This window comes from Strigops habroptila, chromosome 11 (genome assembly GCF_004027225.2).
Source record: "Strigops habroptila isolate Jane chromosome 11, bStrHab1.2.pri, whole genome shotgun sequence".
Taxonomy (NCBI): Eukaryota; Metazoa; Chordata; class Aves; order Psittaciformes; family Psittacidae; genus Strigops; species Strigops habroptila.
The window spans coordinates 36,524,630-36,549,138 of NC_046360.1; the positions used below are offsets into that span (position 1 = coordinate 36,524,630).

Consider the following 24,509-nt stretch of genomic DNA (forward strand, 5'->3'; position numbering starts at 1 on the left):
CTTTGAAGATGCTTTCATGAATGCCACCCAGCCACCCCAACCAACGGTTTCTCTGACACACGTGTACAAAATGTGCATTTGCCTTTTTAAGGCACAATATACAATTTCTTTCTTGCTTATCAGCAGTTCTGCCAGTTAACAAGATGATAGCCCCAAAATCAATACCTTACTTTGTCCTTCAGACTCTCTGACTTCTACCTTTCCAGGAACCAATATCATACCCTCAATTACTACAGCAAATAGCTGAATTAATGGACATGAGGGGAATAGTGTTGCTGCACATGGTTTACAGAGGTGTCTTGAAGCAGGAAAGCACAAGAAGATATACTAACCAGTGAAAATAGGAGAGATCTTTTCCCAGCATGTGATTCCACCTTCAGAGGTATACTGTCCTAGCACCACCTCCAGGAAGAACACGGGAAGACCTCCCCCAAACAGGAAAATGAAATAAGGTATAAGAAATGCACCTGTTGAGAAAACATGATAGCACAAAATTGAGATGAAGTGGAAGAACTTATAAAAGATCATCTAAAAAGTAGTAACAGGCATGTATAAACAAATGAACATTTGATACTCTAATATCAGTATATAATAATCTAATTCTGGGGTATTTTGCTCATATTATCTACAAGAGGACTGGGTGTATATGTCTGGAAAGGGCATTTTCTCACCTTTATGAAGTGAAAATCTGCAATAACAATGGGGTTAGGCACACAACAATTTTATATGGCTCAGAATGCTGTTGTTCTGATAGCTACTGGTCTGAAGTGCTACTGGTTTGTATCAATAGACTATCTTTAGGTTAAAGCTCAGACTCAGTAGCAGCAGAAGTAAAAGAGCAGAAAAGGTTCACGAGGGTAACATTTTAAATTGCTTTTGCTTTTCCCTAATTAATTTTTAACAAACACTATTAAGTAATCAGACAATCAACTGGGTTGGAAAAGACCTTTAAGATCATCAAGTCCAACCATTACCCCAGCACTGCCAAGGCCACCACTAACCCATGTCACTAAGGGCCTCACTTACATGATTTGTGAACACTTCCAGGGACAGTGACTCCACCACTGCCCTGGGCAGCCTGTTCCAATGCCTGAGCACCCTTTGGGGAAGGAATTGTTCCTAATCTCCAGTCTAAACCTCCCCTGGCACAGCCTCTCCTGAAGACTGGGGAAAAAGGCAGAAAACAGATGTGGGAATGTTCTTTTTAAGAAGAGGATAAAGGCACTGGAAAACACTAAACGTTAAGGCAGATTGGTTCATGAGGACGAAATCAAGGAATACTCACCTCCGCCGTTTTTGTAGCAGAGATACGGGAACCGCCAGACATTGCCTAAGCCAATGAAGCCCCCAGCCACGGACAGCAGGAAGTCGATCTTGCTTGCCCACTTCTCCCGCTGGGGTGGCTTTCCTTCTGCCTCATCCTCAGGCCGTGTCCCCGGGCTCTTGCCAGGGGAGGGTTTGAGGATATCCTTGTGGAAATCTTTCAAGCACTGAAGCTTTTCCTTTGTTGCCATATTTCTGCTTTCTACATAGAGAAAAGATAAAAAATACCCTGGGTTTGTTAAGCAGCATTTACTGGTAGAGCTCTAACACTGCCAGAACTGTTCAACCAAACTCATTCCACAAAAACCAGTGCTGTTTATCAAGCTGAGATATGAAGGAACATCTGCTGCCTTCATTGACCAGGACAGACAAACCATCCCTGGACTCTGTGGTCACCTCTTTGCTGCCAGTGCAATGTAGGGGATAGCAAAGGTTTGACACTGCTGCCCACCTGCTGCCTGCAGACAAAAGGTGGATATAGAATGCACACTGCTTGAGCAACTGGTGCTACTGAGCACTCTCATGCTGCTTCCATGCCCATAATAAGGTACAAATCACTGCATCTGATTCCTTCTCAAACATTTAAGTGAAATACAGCAGAACAGTAAATCTCACCTTTCCAGATAAAACCCATTCCTCTATTTCCCAATAACCCAAACCATCCTGTATCATTTATTGCCTGCAATTTCCTTTCCCTGAAGTATCATAAAGCTTTCAGAAAACTATACATTCATAAAAACTGGAATGGAAAGCCATTTGTTCTAATCAACCTGCAGGAACTGAAGGAATCTTTTCAGTTTATTCCATTTTCATAACTGCACTGTTTTCCCTTGACATCAATAAAAGGACAAAAATAAACCTTTATATTCAATTATTGTCTTTTACACACTATGCAATTGAACTGTTTGCCAAGAATGATGGCTCCTTAGTTAATTAAGAAGTCGGTGGCATGAGTCACCTGATACAAAGCCCAAAGCATATTAAATCAAGGATGGTTTTATAATTTATATATAATTTATGATGTTCAAAAATCATAGACTGGGTAAAAATAATAACTGAAAGAATTGCTCTAACAAGTGCCTTTTTACCCAGGATTTCCTAATGAAAACAGTTTAGGAATAACTTGTAGCTTTTATGTTAACTCAGATCTCAGGCATATGAGACCAATTCATTCCCCACTTAACTCCAGTGACTTTAGCTGGATCTGACCAGATCTTTTTTGCACAGTGTTTTGATACTCAAAATCATGCGAAATTTTCACCAGAACCAAGCAAACCAGCAAGTTCATTCCAGACCACAACCATTCCCTTCTTGTACGTGTCATTATGGGTGCACAGTCATAAAAAGATCATGCTACAGATTATCCCATTTGATAGCTGCCAGCCTCCCTTGTACCCGCTTGCTGCATTTGCTCTCTAACCTGATTTAGCTTGTGGCAGTGACCTGAAACCTGAATTGACATTAGCTCTGCAGGAAGTTTTTAATCCGAACATGACTTTGTGATAGACATGCATCACTGTACCCGCAGCTCTTTCCATCCACCACGGAAAGTTTCAGAAGGCTAACATTTCTGCAAGCCACATCAGCTCCAGATTCATCCCACTGACATACTGGTGGCCTCTGCAAAGCAGATATTGAGACAGCAGTCACCTAGCAGGCCATGACCTAAAAAGGGACTGTAATCTTCACCGTGCTTATCATTATGACTTTTTGCTTTATGAAACAGGCCACTGCTGGCTGCACAGAGGTGATGGGAGTAACTGCAATTCCCCCTGGCCAACAGCAGAGAGAGCTCACAGAAGGAGAAAGTTAATTGCAGGGTGATGGATCATCACCACCCGCTGTAAGGGTATGAGGGCAGGACACGTACTCCTCTAAAGCATCTCCTGTTGGTTGCTGTTAGTCACGGTAGGAAATAAAGTAGTGTAATAACTGAATAAATATGGTAGGGCCAGCTCTATAGCAGCCTTCAGGCAGCTAATTGCTTTGGGGCATTAATTCACAATAGCTACCCTGTGCTCCTAGTATCATGCGTGGAGATGCCTGGAGATGCACAGAGGTGCCTCCAAGAGGGATTCACAGTAGCCTTAAACCTCCCTGGGACATCCACATCTCACTCCAAGCCCCAAACAAGCACCACCCTGCATCATCCCCTGGAGTCATCTCTTGAGGGAGAAGAAAAAGTAGGTGCAACCGCTGTTCTTCGAAGAGGTACCTACAAAGTGGCTGATGTCCTGCTCTCTCTACAACAGCAACCAGGCAAGTTGGAAGCCCAATTTCACTTTTCTTTTGCTATTTCTGCTGCTCAAATCCATATCTTTCATCTTGCAAGAGAATGTCATAACCATCAGGCAACAGGCTATTCTGGGCTGAGGTATGGAGGGTATTCAGACCGTCACTCATGGAAGCTGTTCTTCACAGTGGTTACTGAAACAACTTCTCAACAGAGGAAGAAAGTGTGCAAAGGGGAGAGTTACTCACACCTACAGCTTAGAGTAGGCTCTTGTTTTCCAGACAATTTTTCAGTGAACTGCTGGGACAGCCATAAATCTGCTTAACAGGGCACAGAGATATATAGATTTATAGATCCCTGCAGGATTAAGGTTTGAAATAGGAGCTTAACTGCTCCCTGTGGTGACTGATACTGGAAATACCCCAAAACAGAGCAAGGGGGCACATGGGCTACTTTTATGTCAGAAACCCGAGGGGATCTACAGGCATTGCCCACCTCCAAGATTAAAAACTCTTCCAGGATTGCAGTTTTGCGCAACCTGCTTTTATCCTGCGACACAGAGTTCTTTATTTTTCAGCCAGCTCTAATCTTCTTGCCTGAGGATTTACTCTGACCCAAGTGTGACTCAGTTCTACCCGGGCTTTGCAAGCCTGACCAACTGATTGCATTCTGTAAACCCTAACAAGGGGACAAGGTGATCACCCTGGGGTTTGTCCTAATTACCCGCACGCACAGTGTGAAACGGTGCCTTTTCAGATTCCTACTCCGTCACTGCGTGGGGCTGCATGTTAAGAAGGGATTTCTAATTTGCCTTAAGACACCCCCAAATTAATGGCCATGCTTGAAAACCTAATTACTGAGTGTAAATTTGGTTTCTGCCTTAGCTGGAGTGTGAAGATCACAGAATCACAGAGTGGTTTGGGTTGGAAGGGACCTTAAAGCTCATCCAGTTCCAACCCCCTGCCATGGGCAGGGACACCTTCCACTAGAGCAGGTTGCTCCAAGCCTCATCCAACCTGGCCTTGAACAGTGCCAGGGATGAGGCAGCCACAGGTTCAAGGTGAATTGTGATCTTGAATCATGATCTTTCCTTTAGCTCAGACACTTCAAATCCTCAAGGTCATGCTTGCTTTTGGGGTGGCCGTTTCACTGCACGGGTGCCAGGAGATGGCCCACCACAACATCATTGCAAGCCACCAGCTCTCACTAGCAGGGCACAGTACAGTAACTATCCAAGGCCTGCACAAGATTAGCAACAGCCCAGCTTCACTGTGTGTCTCTTATCTAGTCTTGCTCAAATCCCGATTGTGTTCCGAGGAGCAGCAGCTGTGGCTGGCAGGCACGTACCGTCCACCAGTACCATAGGAATTGTCGCTAAGTGGCCACCTGGGACTGCGGTCCCAGCCCATGTCACGTTCAAGGGATGTCAGATTTATCCCCCTTTGCTGCCAACCATTGGTGTCCACCCAGCCATTCCCAATTACAGGAACTGTCTACAAAGGCTGCAAGGGTGGGGGGTACAGGCGATTCTCCCTGGCAAAGAAAAGCCAAGAAAATAAAGTTTGTTTAGTGAAAGGCATTGTCTTTTTCCTTAATGGGGTTGGAGTTTCATTTCCTCTAGTTATGTCCCACTGGGTGAGGTTAAAATGGCTCTTAAGGGAAATAGTCTGACAGAGATGCTGAAACAATATGTTGTCACCGCCCAGGTCAGAACCAGAGAATAATAGGTTATTTTTACTGTATCACTTAGTGGGGATGGTATCCGAGATCTAAGTCCATCTGATTCCCCCAAGGAAATATATTGTAAGAAAATGCTCTTACAACCACATAGTCCAAAACGAGCGATCCAAGTCTGCCTCCCGGAGACAAACGTCTGCCTTTCCAGGAGCCACATCTGCCTGTGAGAGTACCCCCTCCAGGAAGCTTTGGATGGCCCCAGGAAGCTCTGGCTTCATCTGATGAACTTAATAAGGATAAATAAAAAGCAGCAGTCAAGCCTGCTGTTTACAGCATGCTACCAGGCTGAGTCCAGCCAAACTGCTAGAGCCTGATCCAAAAGCAAGGGAAGAAAGGATCCAGACTGTGCCAGGCCTAGGATGTGCTCTCATGTACACTGGTACAAACCTCTATTAGCTGAAAATCATGGAATGGTTTGGGTTGGAAGGGACCTTAAAGCTCATCCAGCTCCAACCCCTGCCACGGGCAGGGACACCTTCCACTAGAGCAGGTTGCTCCAAGCCCCTGTGTCCAACCTGGCCTTGAACACTGCCAGGGATGGGGCAGCCACAGCTTCTCTGGGCACCCTGTGCCAGCGCCTCAGCACCCTCACAGGGAAGAACTTCTGCCTAAGAGCTCATCTCAATCTCCTCCTCTCTTTCAGTTTAGTTATTTATTGTCAAATGGATGCCGGTAAAACACTGAAAAACAGAACAAGGGAGCAAGCACAGGCACTTTGTGCTTCTCAAGCATCTACTCCCTGGTACAGCCAGAAGCACCTCAAAGGCTCTTCTCCCTCTGCAGGAGAATCACCCATCTGTCCCTTGCTCGTGGTGCATAAATCTTCTCATGTGAAATACCCCTACAATAACCCAGGTTCTCTTCCTGCCCTCCGTGACTGCTCAGTCTTTGGTGCACAGCTGAAAATACCAAAAGATTAGCCATCAGCAGAGTGCTTTCACAGCCAGCCCAGCCTGGGCGATCTACTGTGCTACAGCCGTCGTGTCTTTGCACGTCCAGGCTGCACCTCAGATAACCCATACCCTTTAAAAAACACTGACATTGAAATGTAATCCTTCAAAACATGCAAAAAATGAGGTGTAGGGGAAGGGGGAGGCAGAGGGATCAGACGATGAGATGCGATGGGAGAAGGCCATCGGCACAAGAGGACCTGCTGGTTGTCAGCACAGACACAACATTACTGCTGAGCCACCGGCTTTTTTTTGACAGACAACCCATGGATTACACCTCTGAAAATACACTGTCCAATTCTACTTTGGGATTACAGTCATGATCCTCTCCAAGCTTCTTACAGCCAGAGACAGGCGACCAACACAGGTTAACACCTTCTAGAAGGAGCCCTGAGAAGAAATGCATCGTGGATGCCACCTCACTTTATAATCTTTAAAAATCAAGTCTTCCAGACAATGGTTTTCCAAATGCTAATGGAAACATGAAAATCAAAGTCTGCCTGTACACACAGGTAGGTATTTGTAAATATTTATGTATGCCCTGTCTTGAGTCTGAAGATCAGAAACCACAGCAAAGGCACTGCTTCTCTTTTGGTCAAAGCATATAAACGTTGGATAGGGATTCAACATACTGAACTGGTGACTAGAACCCTAACTGGACAGTTGTTTTCCAGCTCCTTCTTCCCTTAGAAAACTAAAAGCAAAGTACATACTCAGAGAGCCTCTGACCTTCATGGGAACAACTGTATGATTGATTTCATAGACTACTTTTGCAGTGTGATGTGTACCACCACCACTTTTGCTTTCAAGGACCCTTTTCTACTAAGTTCAGCCTGGACAGACTGTATGTCTTGAGCTTCTCAGTGCTCCCTCTTCTTCTGTCTCAATGGCTTTTGAAAGACACCTGTTTACCACGGTTAATTTTTCTAACCCTGCTTTAGACATTACCATCTCTCTTATTTTCTGCCTTTTTTTTCCTTTGGCATCTCGGAAATCATTGAGTTTTCCTAGATCTGCCAATCTATTCGTGGGTTGGTTCTTTTTTTTAATTATTGTTATTATTTTATATTCACATTCATGAATATTTCAAAATTAGCTGCCCTGATTGCTGGATCAGAGCTGCTCTTCAAATAAACAGCTTCCACTCTCATTGAGAGCAATGGAAAAGCTGCTATTGATTTCAACAGTAGTAGGATCAGGTCCCGAATAAAACTGCATTATGTTTGGCTCATTTCCTAGGATTACTTGGAACTTTGAAAGCTGTAAATCTTGATGTTGACAGCTTTCCCTCCCTCCCGAGCACTGTGGTTAAGCCAATCAATACATGATTAAAATAAACAGCCCCTTGATCAAACTTATGGCTTTAGTGCAAGTCTTTCTGATCTGCAGAAGAAAAAGCCTTTCTGTTTGGCAGCCCTGGAGGCCACACCGGTATCCAAAGAGCACCTGACTTCATTTATCGGCCTTAGCTCATATCTAAGTTCTTTCTGCTTCATTGAACAAGATACCCACATTTTCTGAAAAATAATACCACTCCCTTTATTGCACACATTGCCTCTCCTCCTCCTAAAAATGCCTCTACGTTCCCTGCACTACATCTCACTGTTCTCTTTGTCTTCAACAGACCCCTCTTTTTCTGATGACTTTTCCCTGGCTACGGGTTATTTAAACATCTTTCCATTTGTCCTTTCTTCTTTCTCAGTTTACCCTTCAACTTTCACCGTCTCCCTTCTCACTTCTTCATCCTTTCCTTTCCTTTTCTTTCACTATGACACTTTTCTCGGTCTTCTAAGATTGACTGGAAAATCTGCTACTGAAAGTTTTCTGGGAGCAAAGTGCACTCCTTTTATAAAACTGAAAGGAAACTCTGAAAGGAAAGCCTTGGGCTTAATGCACTTTCTTTTTCATCAGTTGTGGTCTGGACAAAAGGTATCTTTTTTCCCCCATGCACGCTTTTTTCTTGCTGGTGATTCCGCTCATGCTTTTCAAATGCTTCAAATAGGTACCGTGTCACAGCACAGAGCTGTCATAAAATCCTGCATCTTTGCTCAGATTTCAGCACCAGACAATCTGCATCCATGTAATACTCCTGATGCTCATTTTGTTCTACTTATTTATGTGAAAGAACTGAGCAGTTACGACTAAACCCAGAACAGGAGGAAATTAAAAACTCCTCTCCCATTGTGTGGGGTGGAAAGAAGGAGAACCAATATCCACGAACTCTAATGGGTTTCAGAGGGAACATGACCCTTATCTTAGACACAGGGGCTGAAGCAAGGATGATGCTTCCCAGCTTCAGAGGGATAACCCTGACCCCCCAGCGAGATGGCCCAGGGCAGCCCTGGCCCCTGCAGCTGTCAGTGAGGAAGAGCATGGGATGTAGGAAGTTCTTCCCTGTCAGGGCGCTGAGGCGCTGGCACAGGGTGCCCAGAGAAGCTGTGGCTGCCCCATCCCTGGCAGTGTTCGAGGCCACGTTGGACACAGGGGCTTGAAGCAACCTGCTCTAGTGGAAGGTGTCCCTGCCCGTGGCAGGGGGTTGGAACTGGGTGAGCTTTAAGGTCACTTCCAACCCAACCATTCTGCAATTCAATGAAGTAGAGGACTGACACACTGTGTCACACTGGTTATTACTCCATCCTACTGAAACCCTCAGTGGGCATAGTGCATCTTGCATCCCAGCAAGAAACCAGGCGTCCTGCAACAGAAAGTCATGGTCTTCTGTCCCCTCCTCAAAGAAGAGTGACTCTTACAAAGTGGGCCACAGGGAGGAGGAGTCTGAAAGCAAGGGTTGGCAGAGCCAGGGAGAATGAAGGGAAACTGCTCTTCCCTTGTATATGGTATTGGCAGTTATATGCAGGAGAACATCCAGTTAACACTTGGTTTTGTTCACATGAAGCCAACTGCTGACCTAATTTAAAGCCTCCAAGTGCGCCAGCTAACAGCCTCCTGTGAACAGGCTAGAAAGAAGCACCAGCTCCCTGCTGCCCTCCCTGCATACTCACAGTGCAGTATCAGCTCTCCCATCATGAAAGTGAAAAACATCAAATCACCGGGTGACCCCACCGCTCCAGGCCCTCCTCATCTTTAAGACAGGGCCCTTAAAAAAATGCAGGAGTAGACCAAAGCGATGTGGTAAGGTGATGGCTTTCGAAGCAAGATGGACATGGCTGAAGAAGATTCAACAAGCTGTGCACATCCTCAACTCTTCAACCATCTTGCATTCTGCAGTTATACAACTTGTGACCAAAGGAACAAGCATTCTTGTATTTTGTTTTCAATTCTGAAGGTCTACTGTGGAAAGGACTGCAATTCCCTAGTAAGTCTTGGTTTCAGTTAAACTAGTTCTACTGCCACAAATAAACCCCATCAAAACCTATAAGGGGTGCCCTCCCTCCTGCTATAAAAAAAGGCAAAAACCTTACGGCCCACAAAGCTTATGAACTTGAACAGTCAGTGGTGTGCACTGTGCCTATTGAATTTTCTGCATGTGATTAATAACATATTGATCCTATGAGGCATGTTAATGTCAGACAGCAACCTCCATGCCACGATAACTAAGCAGTCCTCAATGCAGAGAAGAGAAACAAGAAAGTAACCATTTAGTGAAGCAAATGTGCAGTACAACATATGACTTTATTATTTCAAACTATTTTTTCAAACTATTTTTCAAACTATTTTTCAAACTATTTTTCAAACTATATTTTCAAACTATTATTTCAAACTATTTCATTCCACCCTCACATGGGTTTTTTTTTCTTCAACTAATTCTAAATTTACCATTAAATTTCTTGAGCTTGCCAATGCAAGTGTTCAGGACTTTCACACAATCCTAGAAGGGTTTATGTTGGAAGAGACCTTAAAGCTCATCCAGTTCCAACCCCCTGCCAAGGGCAGGGACACCTTCCACTAGAGAGCAGGTTGCTCAAAACGCCATCCAATGGGCAATGACAAAGACAAGTTTGCAGTAATTAGATCCCAGAATGAGATCCTAAATTGCTGCAAATTTGATCCCAAGCTGTTGTAAGTTTCTTATATTGAAGATTACTGTACTTTTTAAATATGCTTTCCAACTAAGGAAAAAACAGTTGTAAGATTACATGTTTTTGGAAAAACAAGCTGCGTTTTCCATGCCCACTAATGGCTTTGATGAGCTTTGTAACCAGGCTGTTGCCATACCTGGCTAGGCCACCTGCACACAAAGACAGAGTTGTGGTTTTATTGCCCCTATCCATCCATCTTAACTTAAACAATAACTGAGGACAAACTTCTATCCCACCTGTGGCAGCTGTTTAAACACAGAATCATAGAATCCCAGACTGGTTTGGGTTGGAAGGGACCTTAAAGTTCATCCAGTTCCAACCCCCTGCCACGGGCAGGGACACCTTCCACTAGAGCAGGTTGCTCCAAGCCCCTGTGTCCAACCTGGCCTTGAACACTGCCAGGGATGGGGCAGCCACAGCTTCTCTGGGCACCCTGTGCCAGCGCCTCAGCACCCTCACAGGGAAGAACTTCTGCCTAAGAGCTCATCTCCATCTCTCCTCTGGCAGGTTAAAGCCATTACCCCTGGACATGCCATACAACACCACCGGTGGAGGAGAACAATACTTTCTTCTTCTTTGTCCCCATGCCCTATGTGCAGAACGCCTGATTGTTTTTCTAGAATACATTAATGCAAGGCAGAGTTGTGCAACACGGCACCGTGGGTGGAAACCAGCCAGCTAATTTGTACCAGGAAAACAGCTATTACACGCACGCGATCAGCAGCGTTAGCCCCATTACAGGGCTGTAAAGTCTGAGAAGGTCATGGAGCCCTGAGGACAGAGCCACGAGCTCTAACACTTAATGACTAAGTGAGCTGCTTTTGATTTCAGTCTTGACTTCCCCTCCATGCTGGCAGTAATTATCAGCAAAAATATGATTCACTGAGAAAAATGAGCTGTAGATTATTAAGATCTGGAGCTAAGGTGGAGCAACGACCCTTGCCACCAAACCTCACAAAGTGCTCACAGGCCTTCAGCCACCTGATTTTTAGGAGATTTCCTAAACACCCCAAGTTTAATTCCTTGTTGTTGTTTTCTTTCCTTCAAAAATGGAACAGGAACTTTAAGCATCTGAAGTTTCACACAGGAAACAGTTTCGAAACTACTGATAGGAGCAGAGCGAAACAGCACTGGGGGGGTGTCTGCAGAGGATGTGCTAAAAGAAGAAGCGGCAAAGCTGGTGACCAAGCTCACAGAGAGCACAACTTTGCAGAGCAGGTCGGTGAACTGCAGATTTTCACACACAGACAAAGAAAAGCCAAGCTGTGTGGACACTGTGGTGTTTATTTGCCTTCATGCAGCTGGTGCCAGGTGCTGGCTTGCACGGCTGGACACTGGCACGTTCTGTTTAATCCCAGAACAGCCCTGGCTCCGTCTCCAGTTCCAGCTCTGTCCTCTGAGCTCCCATGGCTGGCCAGAGCCACTCACCATGCTCCTGGAGGGCATTTCAGAAGGAATACCACTATGTCTTACAGGCCTCTCAATAGGCACGATTTGGTCAAAAATCACAGATTTCTGCTCACTAGCATCTGTTTTAAAGGTCTGAGTTGGAAGTAAAACCTTTGGTATTGACCACTAAACCAATCTGCTTTGAAATATGACATAATTCAGGCTGATTCCCCATCAGAGGTGCATTTTCAGTTCACTTTCGCCATGGACCTCTGACATCAGCTTTCACAGACAGAGAGCTGCACTCGGTTCTATGTCAGGAGATATGAAAACCAAACAGCACCAGAACAAATACTTCACTTCTCCAAGGAAAGTAACACATAAACCACTTCTGCATACCACGGTCTGCAAAGTGCAGAGCACACACCAAGCACAAACAAAACCCTGATCCCACACACTACTTGGACAAAAGCCCCATCGAATTCACCCTGGAATTGCTGCCTCCAAAGGGAATTTTGTAAGACCAAAGCTGGCTCCAATACAAGAAATAAGTAGCTGCAGCCCTACCTTCACACCAGTGTCAATCCCACAGGCTTTTCTGTTGGCTTTTGCATGTAAGCATTCCCAAATACAGCACGACAACATAGGAACAGCCTAAGTATTTTTCTCCATCTCTTATCTTGTCGAACACACACCAGCTGATGGTTTTCACTGCAGGCTGCTTTTATAGTCCTCGCTTCACCACTGTAAACTTAACCTACTCCTGTTGACCCGATTCAGAGATGCAGAGCTGAACAGATGAGGATCTTAGATGAAATTGCTTACACCAGATACCAATGTGGCACATTAACTTTTAATATCTAAAGCAGTTTTCACCATGGCTACAATTGTTTTTCAAGGAGTTTCTTTGTGTGTGTGCAAAAGCTAATTACAGAAATGTGGGAAACTGTTTGTAGTTCTACCATAAATGATGGGGACATGGCAAACAGCTGAGGTAGCCATAAAAACACTCCGTATGTAAACTGAAGGTAGAAAGGTTTCCTTTGGTTTACTTTTCTGGGTTATCGTAAGGAAGTAACGTGTGCAATAGCTACATGAACTTCAGATAGTTCTGCAGAAGAAGAAACCTGTGTGATTCAGAGTCAGACATATCGCTTTAAATTTGAAATTTGGCTTTGAAATGGCTTTGAATTTGGCTTTCATATCTGGCTATGAAATTTGACTTGTAATCTATAGCTTGTGAACTGCAGGAAGAGTAGAGGAGAATGGACCTTCAACTCTACTAAGCAACAGTTATCTTCCACTGCTGTATTCCCTCTATATGGCACAACACCTTTTTCACATTTGAAAGATCAACCCTCTACATCATTTAAGGAGGATCCATGTGAGGAGAGAGAATTGATGTTGTTACAGAATAAGGAGGGCAGCAATCACTAGAAAAAGTATATGAAAGCAAGTCTGTGTTGTTAAATCTTGAGTTTAGAATCCTGCCTTGCATAAGAAGGGACAACAAAGGCTTTTGGTTGCTCATATTTAGTCTTTCCTCAATCCACTACAGTCACTCCATCGGTAAAGTTTACCTTTGACAGAGCCTGATGGGAAATAAGGTGTTTGCATAAGCAATATACTTCTTGCTGATAAAGGAGAGAGATGGAGAAAAATCATCTTCTCTTGGTAGAATTGAAAGAGTAACCCTATAGAACTATTCCTGTATTTCTATTTCCTAGTTTCTTTAATTATTTTATTTTCTATAATATCTAGGTGATGGCTGATAATTCCCCACACCGAGATGGAGACTCTAGAGCGTGGTTTTGCTTTCTTTCAGCATAATTAAAATAACATTGTCCTGACAAAGGGTGGTTTTTGGCCAACCTCTGAGAATTTGCTACCCTGTAGAGCTCACAGATGCCCCTCTGCACGTCCAAAGCTCTTTGGCAGACAGCTGCAGGGCTGGGAGGGTGTTTAGCTGAGGAGCAGATGCTCTGTGCAGCATTAACTCCCTCACGTGGTTACAGCCGCATGAGGAAACCCGCACGTAACGGCTGAGCCAGGGCAGTTGGTGGCTCACTAAATCCTAAATACCCCAAAGCTCTCTTCCAGGCTGCTTGGGAAAGGGATTTGTAAGTGAAACGGAAAAAAGGTAATCTTTACTTTATAAATACTTGTTGTCTCAATATAATTATGCATCACATTCTTCAACAGGTAACATCAACTGGCACTTCATGAAAATTCGAAGAGAGCTCAAGTGAAATCCTGGTAAAAATTCCAACTAGTTTCAGAGGGACCTAAACTTCACCTATTAATCTCATCTGAGGTTACAATTTACATCTTGATTTCGATCCCACGTGAGTAAACCCGCTGTAACTTCATTGACCTTCAGGAGGTCGCTCCTGTTCTATGCTGGTACGAATGGGAGTGACTCCAGTGGGGAGTGAGGACTTAATGACATGCACAGCACCAGTGATGAATCAGAATGGGAACAGGGTATTAAACAGCACCATAAAATAATGTGGGTTAGAAGGGACTTTTGGAGGTCAACATAGCCCAGCCTCTTGCTCAAAGAAAGGCCAACATCAAAAACAGACTTGGGTTGCTGATGGCCTTTTGTGGACAAGCTCTGAAAACCTCCAAGAGTGGAGACTGTGCAACCTCTGCACAACCCATCCCATTGCTTCACTCTGCTCAGAGTGAACATTTCTTCCTTGTAACCAACCTGAATTTCGCTATCGGACAAAGAAAGAAGATGAGGATGAAAAGGAAGAGAAGGATTAACACAAAATGCCAAGACAACACCAAATGGAAGGCTCAATGTTCATATTCTGATAGTGCACACAGACTATGCAAGCAGTTGGAAAGAAAAAGATACAGAGGGTGTGTACAGTGAGTAGGAAACGGGTAAGCTCCAGGTTAAGTATAAAATAAGCAACAGTCCCTGGTGGCAGCACATCAGACAATACTCATTTTATTGTCAGAGTAAAAACATATTCCCTTAAGAAAACCAAACAAAAAGCCCTACTCAGTGTTACAATGCATGCCAGGCAATTATTGCTTTCCACAATGTGTCCTGTGACTCACTGTGACACAATAAATTGGCATATGGTGCTCATTCAGGGTATATAACTCACACATTTGCAATAGCTCTAAAGAGCTAATAGTTACTTGGACTGTAGTTAATTTGAGGGGGTTTAATTTCCCCATGGCAATGCAATAAATGTCATGCTTATTATTTTATTATTATTATTTAAAAAAAAGATGGGTTTAGTGGCTGGCAAGTGTCATTAACGCCTGAAATCTCCTGTATGCTGGGAAAATCCATTCAGACAACCTCTGGCATGCAAAAGCACATAAATAATTGGTAAATACTACCTGTGGTCTTCTGGGTCCAGATCTGCCTGATGCCAAGAGCAATAAGGTCCTTTTTGGCTGCAAAGGATAGGAGGGCACTCAATATCTTGCAGAAGGCACTCAGTATCTGGCAAAAATCAAGCTTTTCATGTGCCAACACCCCATGAAAGAGCAAACCCTGAAGTGCATATGACAGAAATGGTTCTTTTCACTTAGGAGGGAAGACAACCTCCTAGAGACACACAGAGCCAGCGCTCCATAAGGTGCTGAATACTCTCCCTGCCTGGGAAAGATGCACTTCTCATGGTTATCCTCCTTAAAAACCAGCTCTAATTCTCTTATTGAAGAAGACAAAGAAATAATAAAGCATCTGTCTTTCACTAAGTCTGCCCAAGAGCATGAGCAGACTGGAAATCCAGGTTTTATCATTAATATGGCATGAGAGATGCTTAAAAGGAGGAAGAAACTGTGCAATTACAAGAAAATTCTTCTCCCGTCACCAAGATTACTCAGAGGAGCCCAGGCTACACCATGACTTGTGAGTACCACCAAGAGAATATGGTTTCAGAGTGCTAATGGAGCTTTCCATCATACAGAGATGATTTCATGGGGGAAAAAAATCCCTTCCAGGCAAGGTCTCCCTAACATTTGTATACATTTGACACAAGTCCAATGAAGCCAGTGTTTTTCATTAGCAAAAGTAAGATAGTAAGACAGAAGTGAGGATAGAGGGAGATTGAGATGAGCTCTTAGGAAGAAGCTCTTCCCTGTGAGGGTGCTGAGGCGCTGGCACAGGGTGCCCAGAGAAGCTGTGGCTGCCCCATCCCTGGCAGTGTTCAAGGCCAGGTTGGACACAGGGGCTTGGAGCAACCTGCTCTAGTGGAAGGTGTCCCTGCCCGTGGCAGGGGGTTGGAGCTGGATGAGCTTTAAGGTCCCTTCCAACTCAAACCAGTCTGGGATTCTATGAAGTGGACCGCTGGGATTTTGCTCACGTAGGGACTCAAAGCTCCAGCAGAAGTGCCATGGGTTTCAAGGTCAGCAAGACTGAATCCTCAACAAGGGGGTCTGGCTCACGCTTACACAATGCTAAAGCAATAGCAATGCTACCGGAATCAACAAAGTTACACTGGAATAAATCAGTTGAGAATTAGATCCTGAATCTCTATGTTTTCTTTTTTTTATCAATACCAACATCTCAAAATGCGACTTGGAAGGAAAAACATAAGCAAACATTTCAGCCCACAGCTTTACTGCTCCCTGATCCCCGAGGAGGCAAGTACTCCCTTGGTGTTCTCTATGGGCCAAATAGAATGATTGCCAATACAAATATTTTGTTCCCAGGTTTTTGCTTTATAAAACGTAAATTTGGACTCTGTGGCCTTAGTGATTCCTTCAGTGCTTAACACAACAGGTCCCAGACGGTGACTGGGGAATATGGCCATGACCTTAGCATGAATAGCAATGGTGAACAATAACCTGCTCTGCCTGTTTCCTCACCTTGAATCTCCTGAAGTGTTTAATTGTGTGGAAGACTGTTGAAATTGTGCCTGAACCTAGACTGCCAGGGTCTAACCTGCCCTCTTTTATTCTTATTCTGAGGGTTCTTTGCTAGCACTCACAAATCTCCTCAGAAACATCTTAGATTTATGAACATGTTTGTTGCATCTCACCCACCCTCCTCTACTTGAGAGAGTGCAGAAGTACATAAAAAATAAGTAGAGCTCAGACCTTTTTCCAATCCAAAGTTGTACTCATCTATGCAGAAGTGTCACAGTATTCATTTCACCCAAGGAGATAAAACCAGCATTTAAGTAACAACCACCTTCTCCTCAACACAGACGCTCCCTCCAGAGGAGGCAATGCTGCCTTTGCCCAGACCCCATACACTTGTTCTCTTGTTGGGTAACTCATGACAGTGTTAAGTAGATTTTCATTATAGGGTATTATTTGTAGCTGCTGTTTTCATGAAGCAGCTGTAATAAGTGAGATTTATGTTTCTTTTTCGATTGCTTGAAATAATTAGCGTTAAATTTAGACTCTGAAATAACCTCCTGATTTCTCTATTTTTTTTAATAGATACAGAAGCTACAAAGTGATCTACCACCACCAGTCAGGCTTGGGCCAGAACAGCATGTGCTCCATATACTATCCTAAATGTGTCTGAGATGAGGAAATACTCTAAGTTCTCCAAACAACCCTTTAAAAATAAATGATGGTTGTGCTGGGTTGTTTTAACCAGCGCACTGTGTGTTACTCTGCTTCAATCTCAACTATTCTGGTCTCTCCAGGTGCAAATGGGCAGCTTGGATCTGGATCACGCTGGTAAGCTCACCGTAAAGGAAGCCCCGAACTGAGACCAGACCCAAATAAGCATTTTGCAGCCTACTTGAGGATTTATATTATTAAAGAAGCCCTGAAATACCCAACTTGAAGCTTGTGGTTTGCTCTCATCTCTGCATCATTTACCTTTTCCACTCATTCCCCTCAACCACAGCTTGCAAACACGGTGCCCTCCCCAACCCAATTTGGCCATTCGCAGCTCCTGCTGCATTTCCAACAAACCTGCTTCATGATAACACTGAGCAAACACCCTCTAAAAAGCTTTTCACTCACAGGGTTTGGTTTTGTTTGTTTGCTTGGTCAGTTTTGTGATTCATCAGCCTTACAGTATGTTTCTTGGTGCAGGTGCCACCATCCCAGCAGTCCAGGTTTCCTCAGTGCAATGGGAAAGACAACATGAAATACCAGGGGCTGCGGCAGAACCCAGCCTGAATGGTTCTATAAGAGGGGGTGGATGTTGAGATGATGTTCAGCTGACTACAACCCCTGGAGAGGTGAGGAAAAGATGATCTGCTGTGGGAAAGACCACATAATGCCAAGCACAGAAGAAACACAGCAACAGCATACTAATTGTATAATGAGTAAAGGTACAAAACGAAGACAAGGAGAAGGCTAAACCTGTCAGTTTTTACATTATGACCTTTGATAACTAGAGGAAGGAAAAGTTTGGGAAAGTACGCAAAGAATGATGGAGCTGGGAAAGGAGACTGGAGTAATGTGCAGAAGACAGCTGTAATATAAAATTGTAAGTACTTTGCTCTACACATGATAAACCAGTAACAACTTCTATGTAAATGATAAAATCCCAGGGCATTAACGTAGATACAGAGGAATACTATCTTAAATCATTCCTGGGGAAAATAACTAAGTGGCATGCAATGTGGTGGGGATTTAGCGCTAGAAAGTATAAAGCCCTACATCTCAGGAGAGCAGTGCCACTGCCTAAGGAGCAGCTAGCTGCACAGCTGTGAATCCAAGAAAGACCTAAAGGTGATGGCAGGTAAGATTAGCCATGTAATAGACTTTCTCCATGTGATGTTACTGAGTGATGCAGGAGAAGGGTCAAAGGCTAAGCTATTTCCGATTGCATACATATGAAGGGATGATATGGAAACCTAAAGCATAATGCTATGGCAAAACAACCACAGTGCATATAGTATGAGCTGTTCAAGTCTTCACAGATTAGAAAGGAGATAGAAAAATTAAAGGAAATACAAATAAGGACAATAAAAATGATCTAAGGAGAGAGTAAGAGAGCTAAATTAATACGATCTATAAATGAGAAGACTCCTGGGCTCAGATCCAGCTATAAATACCTTCAAGGTGCTGTGTGTAGAGGAAGGTAATTCATCTAGCTCAAAAGATAGTAGGACAAGAAGCAATTGCTTGCATTTTGGAATGGAAAATTTCAGGGTATATAATAAGAAAAAGTTCTTTGAAGAGACATATCTGCTCAACAAGGCAGACTCCCAAGGTGACAGCCAAGGCACACTTACTGTATGCAACCAAGAACAGGTTGAATAAGGAAGGGGATCTGGGAAATGCTGCAGTCAGAGCTTTCTACAGTCCAAAGAGATCACCACAGTCCAGATTACTGATATTTTAGTCTCTTTCTTTATGGGTCATCTGAAAAATTGCTCCTCTGTTTACAACAAAACAAAACACCCAAACTATATATCCATGTAGTGACAACCCATCCACACCAGAACTCAGAAATGAGGGTGTGCAGCACTCCAATGTGTAACACAGGTAATGGCAAAGCTCTCTAACTCTCTTCTGGCTATCCAGTGGTGTGCGCAATGTGAGCCTGCTGGGTGCTGGGCAGGAGAGTGTCAGCAAGACAAAAACTGCTGACCCAGCTGGCTGATTATTCCAAGTATCTCAACACCGAGGTGAAAGGCTGAAGAGGGAACTACCTCTTGTGATACTCATGGTCTTCCCCAGCCTTGTAAGAGATCCTGCATGGAAGTTTTCAATGTCACTACATATATTATGTACTTTGATTTATGATTTATGTACTTTGATTTATGATTAGCTGAAAATCAACACTAACAGTATTTAACCATCCTCAAGAGCTCTAAAATACACTTGCATTAAGAATATAAAAATAAAAATCCCAGAACATTTGCAACAGGCCTTACAATTTTCAATGACAAATGGGTATAGACAAACGTGAGGAATATAAAACCCAAGTACCATTATACCCCCCCTTAAACATATCCCATCCCAACTGCACTCACCAGTCGGGACTTCTGTCCCCTCCTCAATGTAGATGGGCAGTGGTGATTCCTCCATAGGATGAGGCACTGATGGAAAGTAATGAATTGTGGTAGTATTTGTCACAAAGTGACTACAATAAGACGGTCCCTTTCTTATCATTACAACTACATATGGCTGGTTACTGTCACAAGGAGTCCTGTCTCAGTGTGGTCACCTCCTGTTGTGGTGATCAGGCCAAATCACAGTCCTGAGCGGTTAATCCCCATCAAACATTCACCACCACAGGAGTCAACCCCCTCTGAACACAGCCTGGAGAAGTCCCTGTCCTGGGTGCTTCAGGATCCTGCCACTTCACTATATCCTTACTATTTCCATCCCTGGAGTTTAACTCTCTTTTGGAAGCTCACACAGTTGAGGAAGCCAAGGGCAGCCAATGCACAGACAGGCACGAATAGAGTTATTGAGTCAAAGTTGTAATATTTCATGCACAGAACCAGGAGAGAGAGGCTCTGGTGCTTAAAGCTTGCTGTTAGCTGTTGAAAAGCCACAGCAGGTGATGGAAGGCTGCACCGCAAATGGCCTCTGGACCACAAACTTTTCATTGCTCATTCATTTTAGACTATAAGTATTGGACTTAAGAAGCTCCCAATTACTTGTGATACTGAAATCTCCAAATAAAACCCTTCGGATCTGCACTGCACTCTTGTTCTGCAGCTTCCAGGCACCATAGAGCCAGTGCTGTGGGGTCTGTCTCTTTGGGTTCTTCTCTATTTGGGAGCTTCTCCCCTTAAAAGGTGGTTTGGTTGCACTATTTGCCTCTGGGAAGGATGTGCTTTTCAAGAGGTTTGAATTTCCTATGCTAGAGTGAAATAATAATGAGCTACTACTGTTTTAAATGGTCATAACCAAAAGCCTTCTGGATTTTTTCTTCTCCATTACCTTTTAAAAATTATGATGTACCTTCTCAAAGATACAAACTCTTAACCTAGTCTCAGCTAGAATTCCAGCTGCAGGGAAGGAGGATTCTTTAATCCTTTGTGGGGTGTCCTTCACCTACTACTGGCTTTTTATTTCTTTAGGGAAAGACTGTATTATGATATCCATAAAACCAGCCAAAGAACACTTAGTGGTTTAAAGCTATTTTAAATAAAGTGTCTTACAACGTTTCTGCTAGCAACACAACCAGAATAAAGAGTGTTTTCAACAGATCCTTGACTAGCAACGGGCTTAATATAAACCCCACACTGACGCTTTGCAGGATGCAAAGTTCCCTGCCTTCCCCTAAGCCCACCCCTTGCTCAGGTGGAATATGAAGGGAAGCACAGGGGAAAGGAAGAGCAGAACACGGTTGCCTACAGAACTACCGTACAAGCCACAGAGATCATGGTCTACCGGGGCGCCTTGCGCAAGCCACTTTAATCTAGAAGCTGAACTAACATTCCAGCTCAACAATAGCAAAAAACCATTTGTTACCACACGGCGTTTTTGCTACAGATTAACCAGCAGTTGCTACGCAAGCAGAATGGAGTGCTGCGATTCCGAGGTAGATGTTATTTATAACAGAATCAAATCAAATGTTGACTTATGGGCAATGAGCCTGAGGTGAGTGCTCGTGGGCTGGCCATGCCACTGGATGTAGAACATGCTTGGAAGTTATGCAAAGCAGGCCCTGCATTGGGAACAATGCAGTCATTTTCCTTGCTAAGCTAATTTTGCATTAAGGCAATGAGAGTCTTCATCTATGCAGCCTCTTAGAACATTAAATCAGATTTAGTTACTAGGAAGAAATACCAGTGTGGAGCTTCCTATACTCCTCAGGAGTTTTCAAATGTGAGAACCTCAAGCCAACCAGGTCACTAGGTGGTGTGAAAAAATAAACCTGTTGTATCTTTATGACATGCAGCTTTCTTGGTCCCATGAAGAATAATGCACCAGCTCCTCCAGACCGGGCAGTCAGTCTGGAGCCAAATGCTTTCACAAAACATTTGCAACGGTATTCACCAATGGCTGGTGTCATCTACTCTTCTTGTAATGGGCATCACCAGAGGTTGTAGAAAAGGCTTGAAATACCTATAGGCTATTTGAGGCCAAGTATGCAGATACACACTCTCTCTTACCCACACATGCACACACCAGTACACATGCACGCAAATAGCTCTATAGGCAGGACTTGGATTTTGTAGGATCCAAGGCAGAGAAGCTGACTCTTGTCACAGGGTTTGGGAATCAAGGACTCTGGGGTGCTAAAACCAGCTCTAAATTACAGGTCTCCTTTGCTTTGGACAAACCACTTTAACATTATCCCTCCGGGATTTACACACCAACTTTATGGGCACGCTGCTTAAATGTCTGCAAAGCGCTTTGCAATGGCTTCTAAATCCTGCAGTGATATGCACAGAAGAAGTGCACAGAGAGATTTAAGATAACAGTTGCTGAGCGTTATTACTGTGCAACTACAACCTATTTTTACACGCTCTATACTTAGTTTCTATAAACAGATGGTAAACGTTCAGTATTTGAATGTTTTAATGAGCTTTATGACCCTTTTGTAAATTTCATAAACAAGCATAAATAACACTTACATGAAGAAGAGTCTCTCTTGAACGGATTTTCTCTTCCTGTTTGGGAAAAAGAAAGAGAGAAAAAGGAAAAAAAGTATTTTAAAAGCAAATAATTTGGTTCCAGCAAGGTAAATCAGACATGTTTCAATGTTACCATGCAGTGTTTACTGAATTTCGTCAGTATGAACTTCTACTTGAAGAACACCAAGACACTGAAAATAGCACCAATGTCAAAACAAGAGATCATTTCTCACTTGTTTCATCCTATGTAAAACATCACAGAAGATTTGACTATATCCATCTCAAGAGAAAGGAAATTACACCCCAGCAGTGAATTAAAATGCAAATGCCATGTGATTCATTCTTTGAGCACTCTGCTCTAGTGGAAGGTGCCCCTGCCCATAGCAGGGGGTTGGAACTTGATGAGCTTTAAGGTCCCTTCCAACACAAACCATTTGATGATTCTATGATCTGAAGCAAAAAAGGAAGAACTTTTAACTACATTCCAGTTCACTGATAACCTCGTGGGTTGATATATGGGTTGCTCTCCAACCTGTGGACAGCCTACTAACACCAACACCCTACAGCAGGGCACTGTGGCTGTGTTTTGGCACAGTGTGACTATATCTCCACACCAGTGCTGAAGCACTGACTGCATTCAAAGCCAGGTCAGAGATGTGAAGGCGTTCTTCAAGGCTGTGGCCATTCTGGGTGACAGAACCACAACAGGAAAGCCAGTAACTGCTAAAATGCACGAGTCTTCCTAATAGCCCACGAGCCTTAACAGCCACCCATCCTGCTGCCTCCCACCCTACTCTCCCTGGCAGGATGTGGATTTGACTCACGCTCCACTTCCACTAACCAAGCTGGCGGGTTTGGTGGATGTTCTTGGAGCAGGGTTTAGGGTCAGCACCAAGTGGCTTTTTGCCAGTGTATCATGGAACCACAGACTGGTTTGGGTTGGAAGTGACCTTAAAGCTCATCCAGTTCCAATCCCCTGTCACGGGCAGGGACACCTTCCACTAGAGCAGGTTGCTCCAAGCCCCTGCATCCAACCTGGCCTGGAACACATTGACAAAAAAAGACAGAGACTGGTACAAATACAGAAGATACTGCAGGACACCAGCCACAGTTTCAGAGTCACAGGCTGGCAGCACGACAGCACTTCCAATGGCAGGTTTTGAGGAACAAAAGGACAATGAAGTGTGGCGGTTCCACTTAATTTCTACCACATTATCTTGTATCAATATTAGCTACTCTGTAAGCAATTTAAAGGGTATTGCCTAGAGTTTACATGCCTTGGGATGATACTCAGCTAGCACAAATCAATTAAATCCATGGCATGACAACAGCTGAGGATTCAAGTAAATATGCATGTGTGGAAGAAATTCAACAGATATTAAATCACTGCATTTTCACCCTCACGCTTTTCTTCTCAAGGCCAAGGACCCAATTCCACAAGCAGCACCCCAGAGTGGCATGGGAATAAACTTGAGTTCTGTGTATGGAGCATTTAAAAAGGTCTGGACTCAGAATTACTTTAAAAAACATAACCCTGATCCATTCTGGTCACGTAAATTGAGTTAGTGATGAGAATTCAAAGGCACTAATCCTGCTGGGTAATCTATTCAAAGCTGCACTTCTTAAATGATCTACAATTTATTAGTATGACCAATCAAATAAGCATTACTTGCAAAAGGCTTTAACTACCATGGCTTTCCCATCCGTTTTTATGTGTTGTAATATGGTTAAACTTAAAAGAAAGAAATCAGCATAATCTTTTCAGAGTCGTTTGCCAGCATGGTTAAAAGCCTGGTTAGGGCACTAGTGCAGGGACTCCCCTTACTGGTGGAACTGGCAGCATTGCCACTGGGGCACTGAGGCAAAATTATAGGGCATTGGAAAACCTAGAAGGGGCAAAAGGAAAATAATAGGGGGTTCTGCTGAGTCTGAGATGCAGTGATGAAAATCCTGGGAGCATCGCTGCCTGGGAAACACGATGGCTTGTGCTGAGAATCTCTTCGGAAACACTCAGCCCACAGGACTTGGCTAGAAGCCACTAAGATGTAGCTCAGTTTTGGTCAGGCAGAGTATTGATTTAGGGAAAACTCACTGAAGTATTTCCAGTGATTCACTGTAAGACAAGATCCTCACTGAGGCTTTACAATCAGAGCTGTGCTCAGGCACCGGAGGGTTCCCGAGCACCGCGTGGCAAGAGTGAGCCAAGCTAAAGGGTCTTCCTATTTTCACAAGGCTATGCTGCCCCTCTTTCGATACAGCATTTCACACAGGTTGAAGCTTTTTGCCACAGCCCCAACACTTCCCCTCTGACACTTCAGAAACCCCCCCGCAGCCCAAGCAAAATCTACCA

The 24,509-nt window shown here is 43.8% G+C and overlaps 1 protein-coding gene across 10 annotated transcripts in view; it reads right to left on the reverse strand.

Moving 5' to 3' along the window:
- SLC6A6 (solute carrier family 6 member 6) overlaps nt 1-24,509 on the reverse strand; it is a 114,690-nt gene that overhangs the window by 31,144 nt on the left and 59,037 nt on the right. For 4 of the 10 annotated variants that reach the window (XM_030501567.1, XM_030501564.1, XM_030501566.1 and 1 more), the window contains 3 exons: nt 22,160-22,195; nt 1,286-1,525; nt 333-467 (listed from right to left, as the gene is read on the reverse strand). In XM_030501567.1, coding sequence (XP_030357427.1) covers nt 333-467; nt 1,286-1,514 — 364 coding nt within the window. In that variant the 5' untranslated portion in view covers nt 1,515-1,525; nt 22,160-22,195. Of the gene's footprint in view, nt 1-332; nt 468-1,285; nt 1,526-15,038; nt 15,096-19,597; nt 19,664-22,159; nt 22,196-24,509 lie in introns of all 10 variants that reach the window. The other 6 variants (XM_030501562.1, XM_030501563.1, XM_030501561.1 and 3 more) reach the window with 3 other exon arrangements.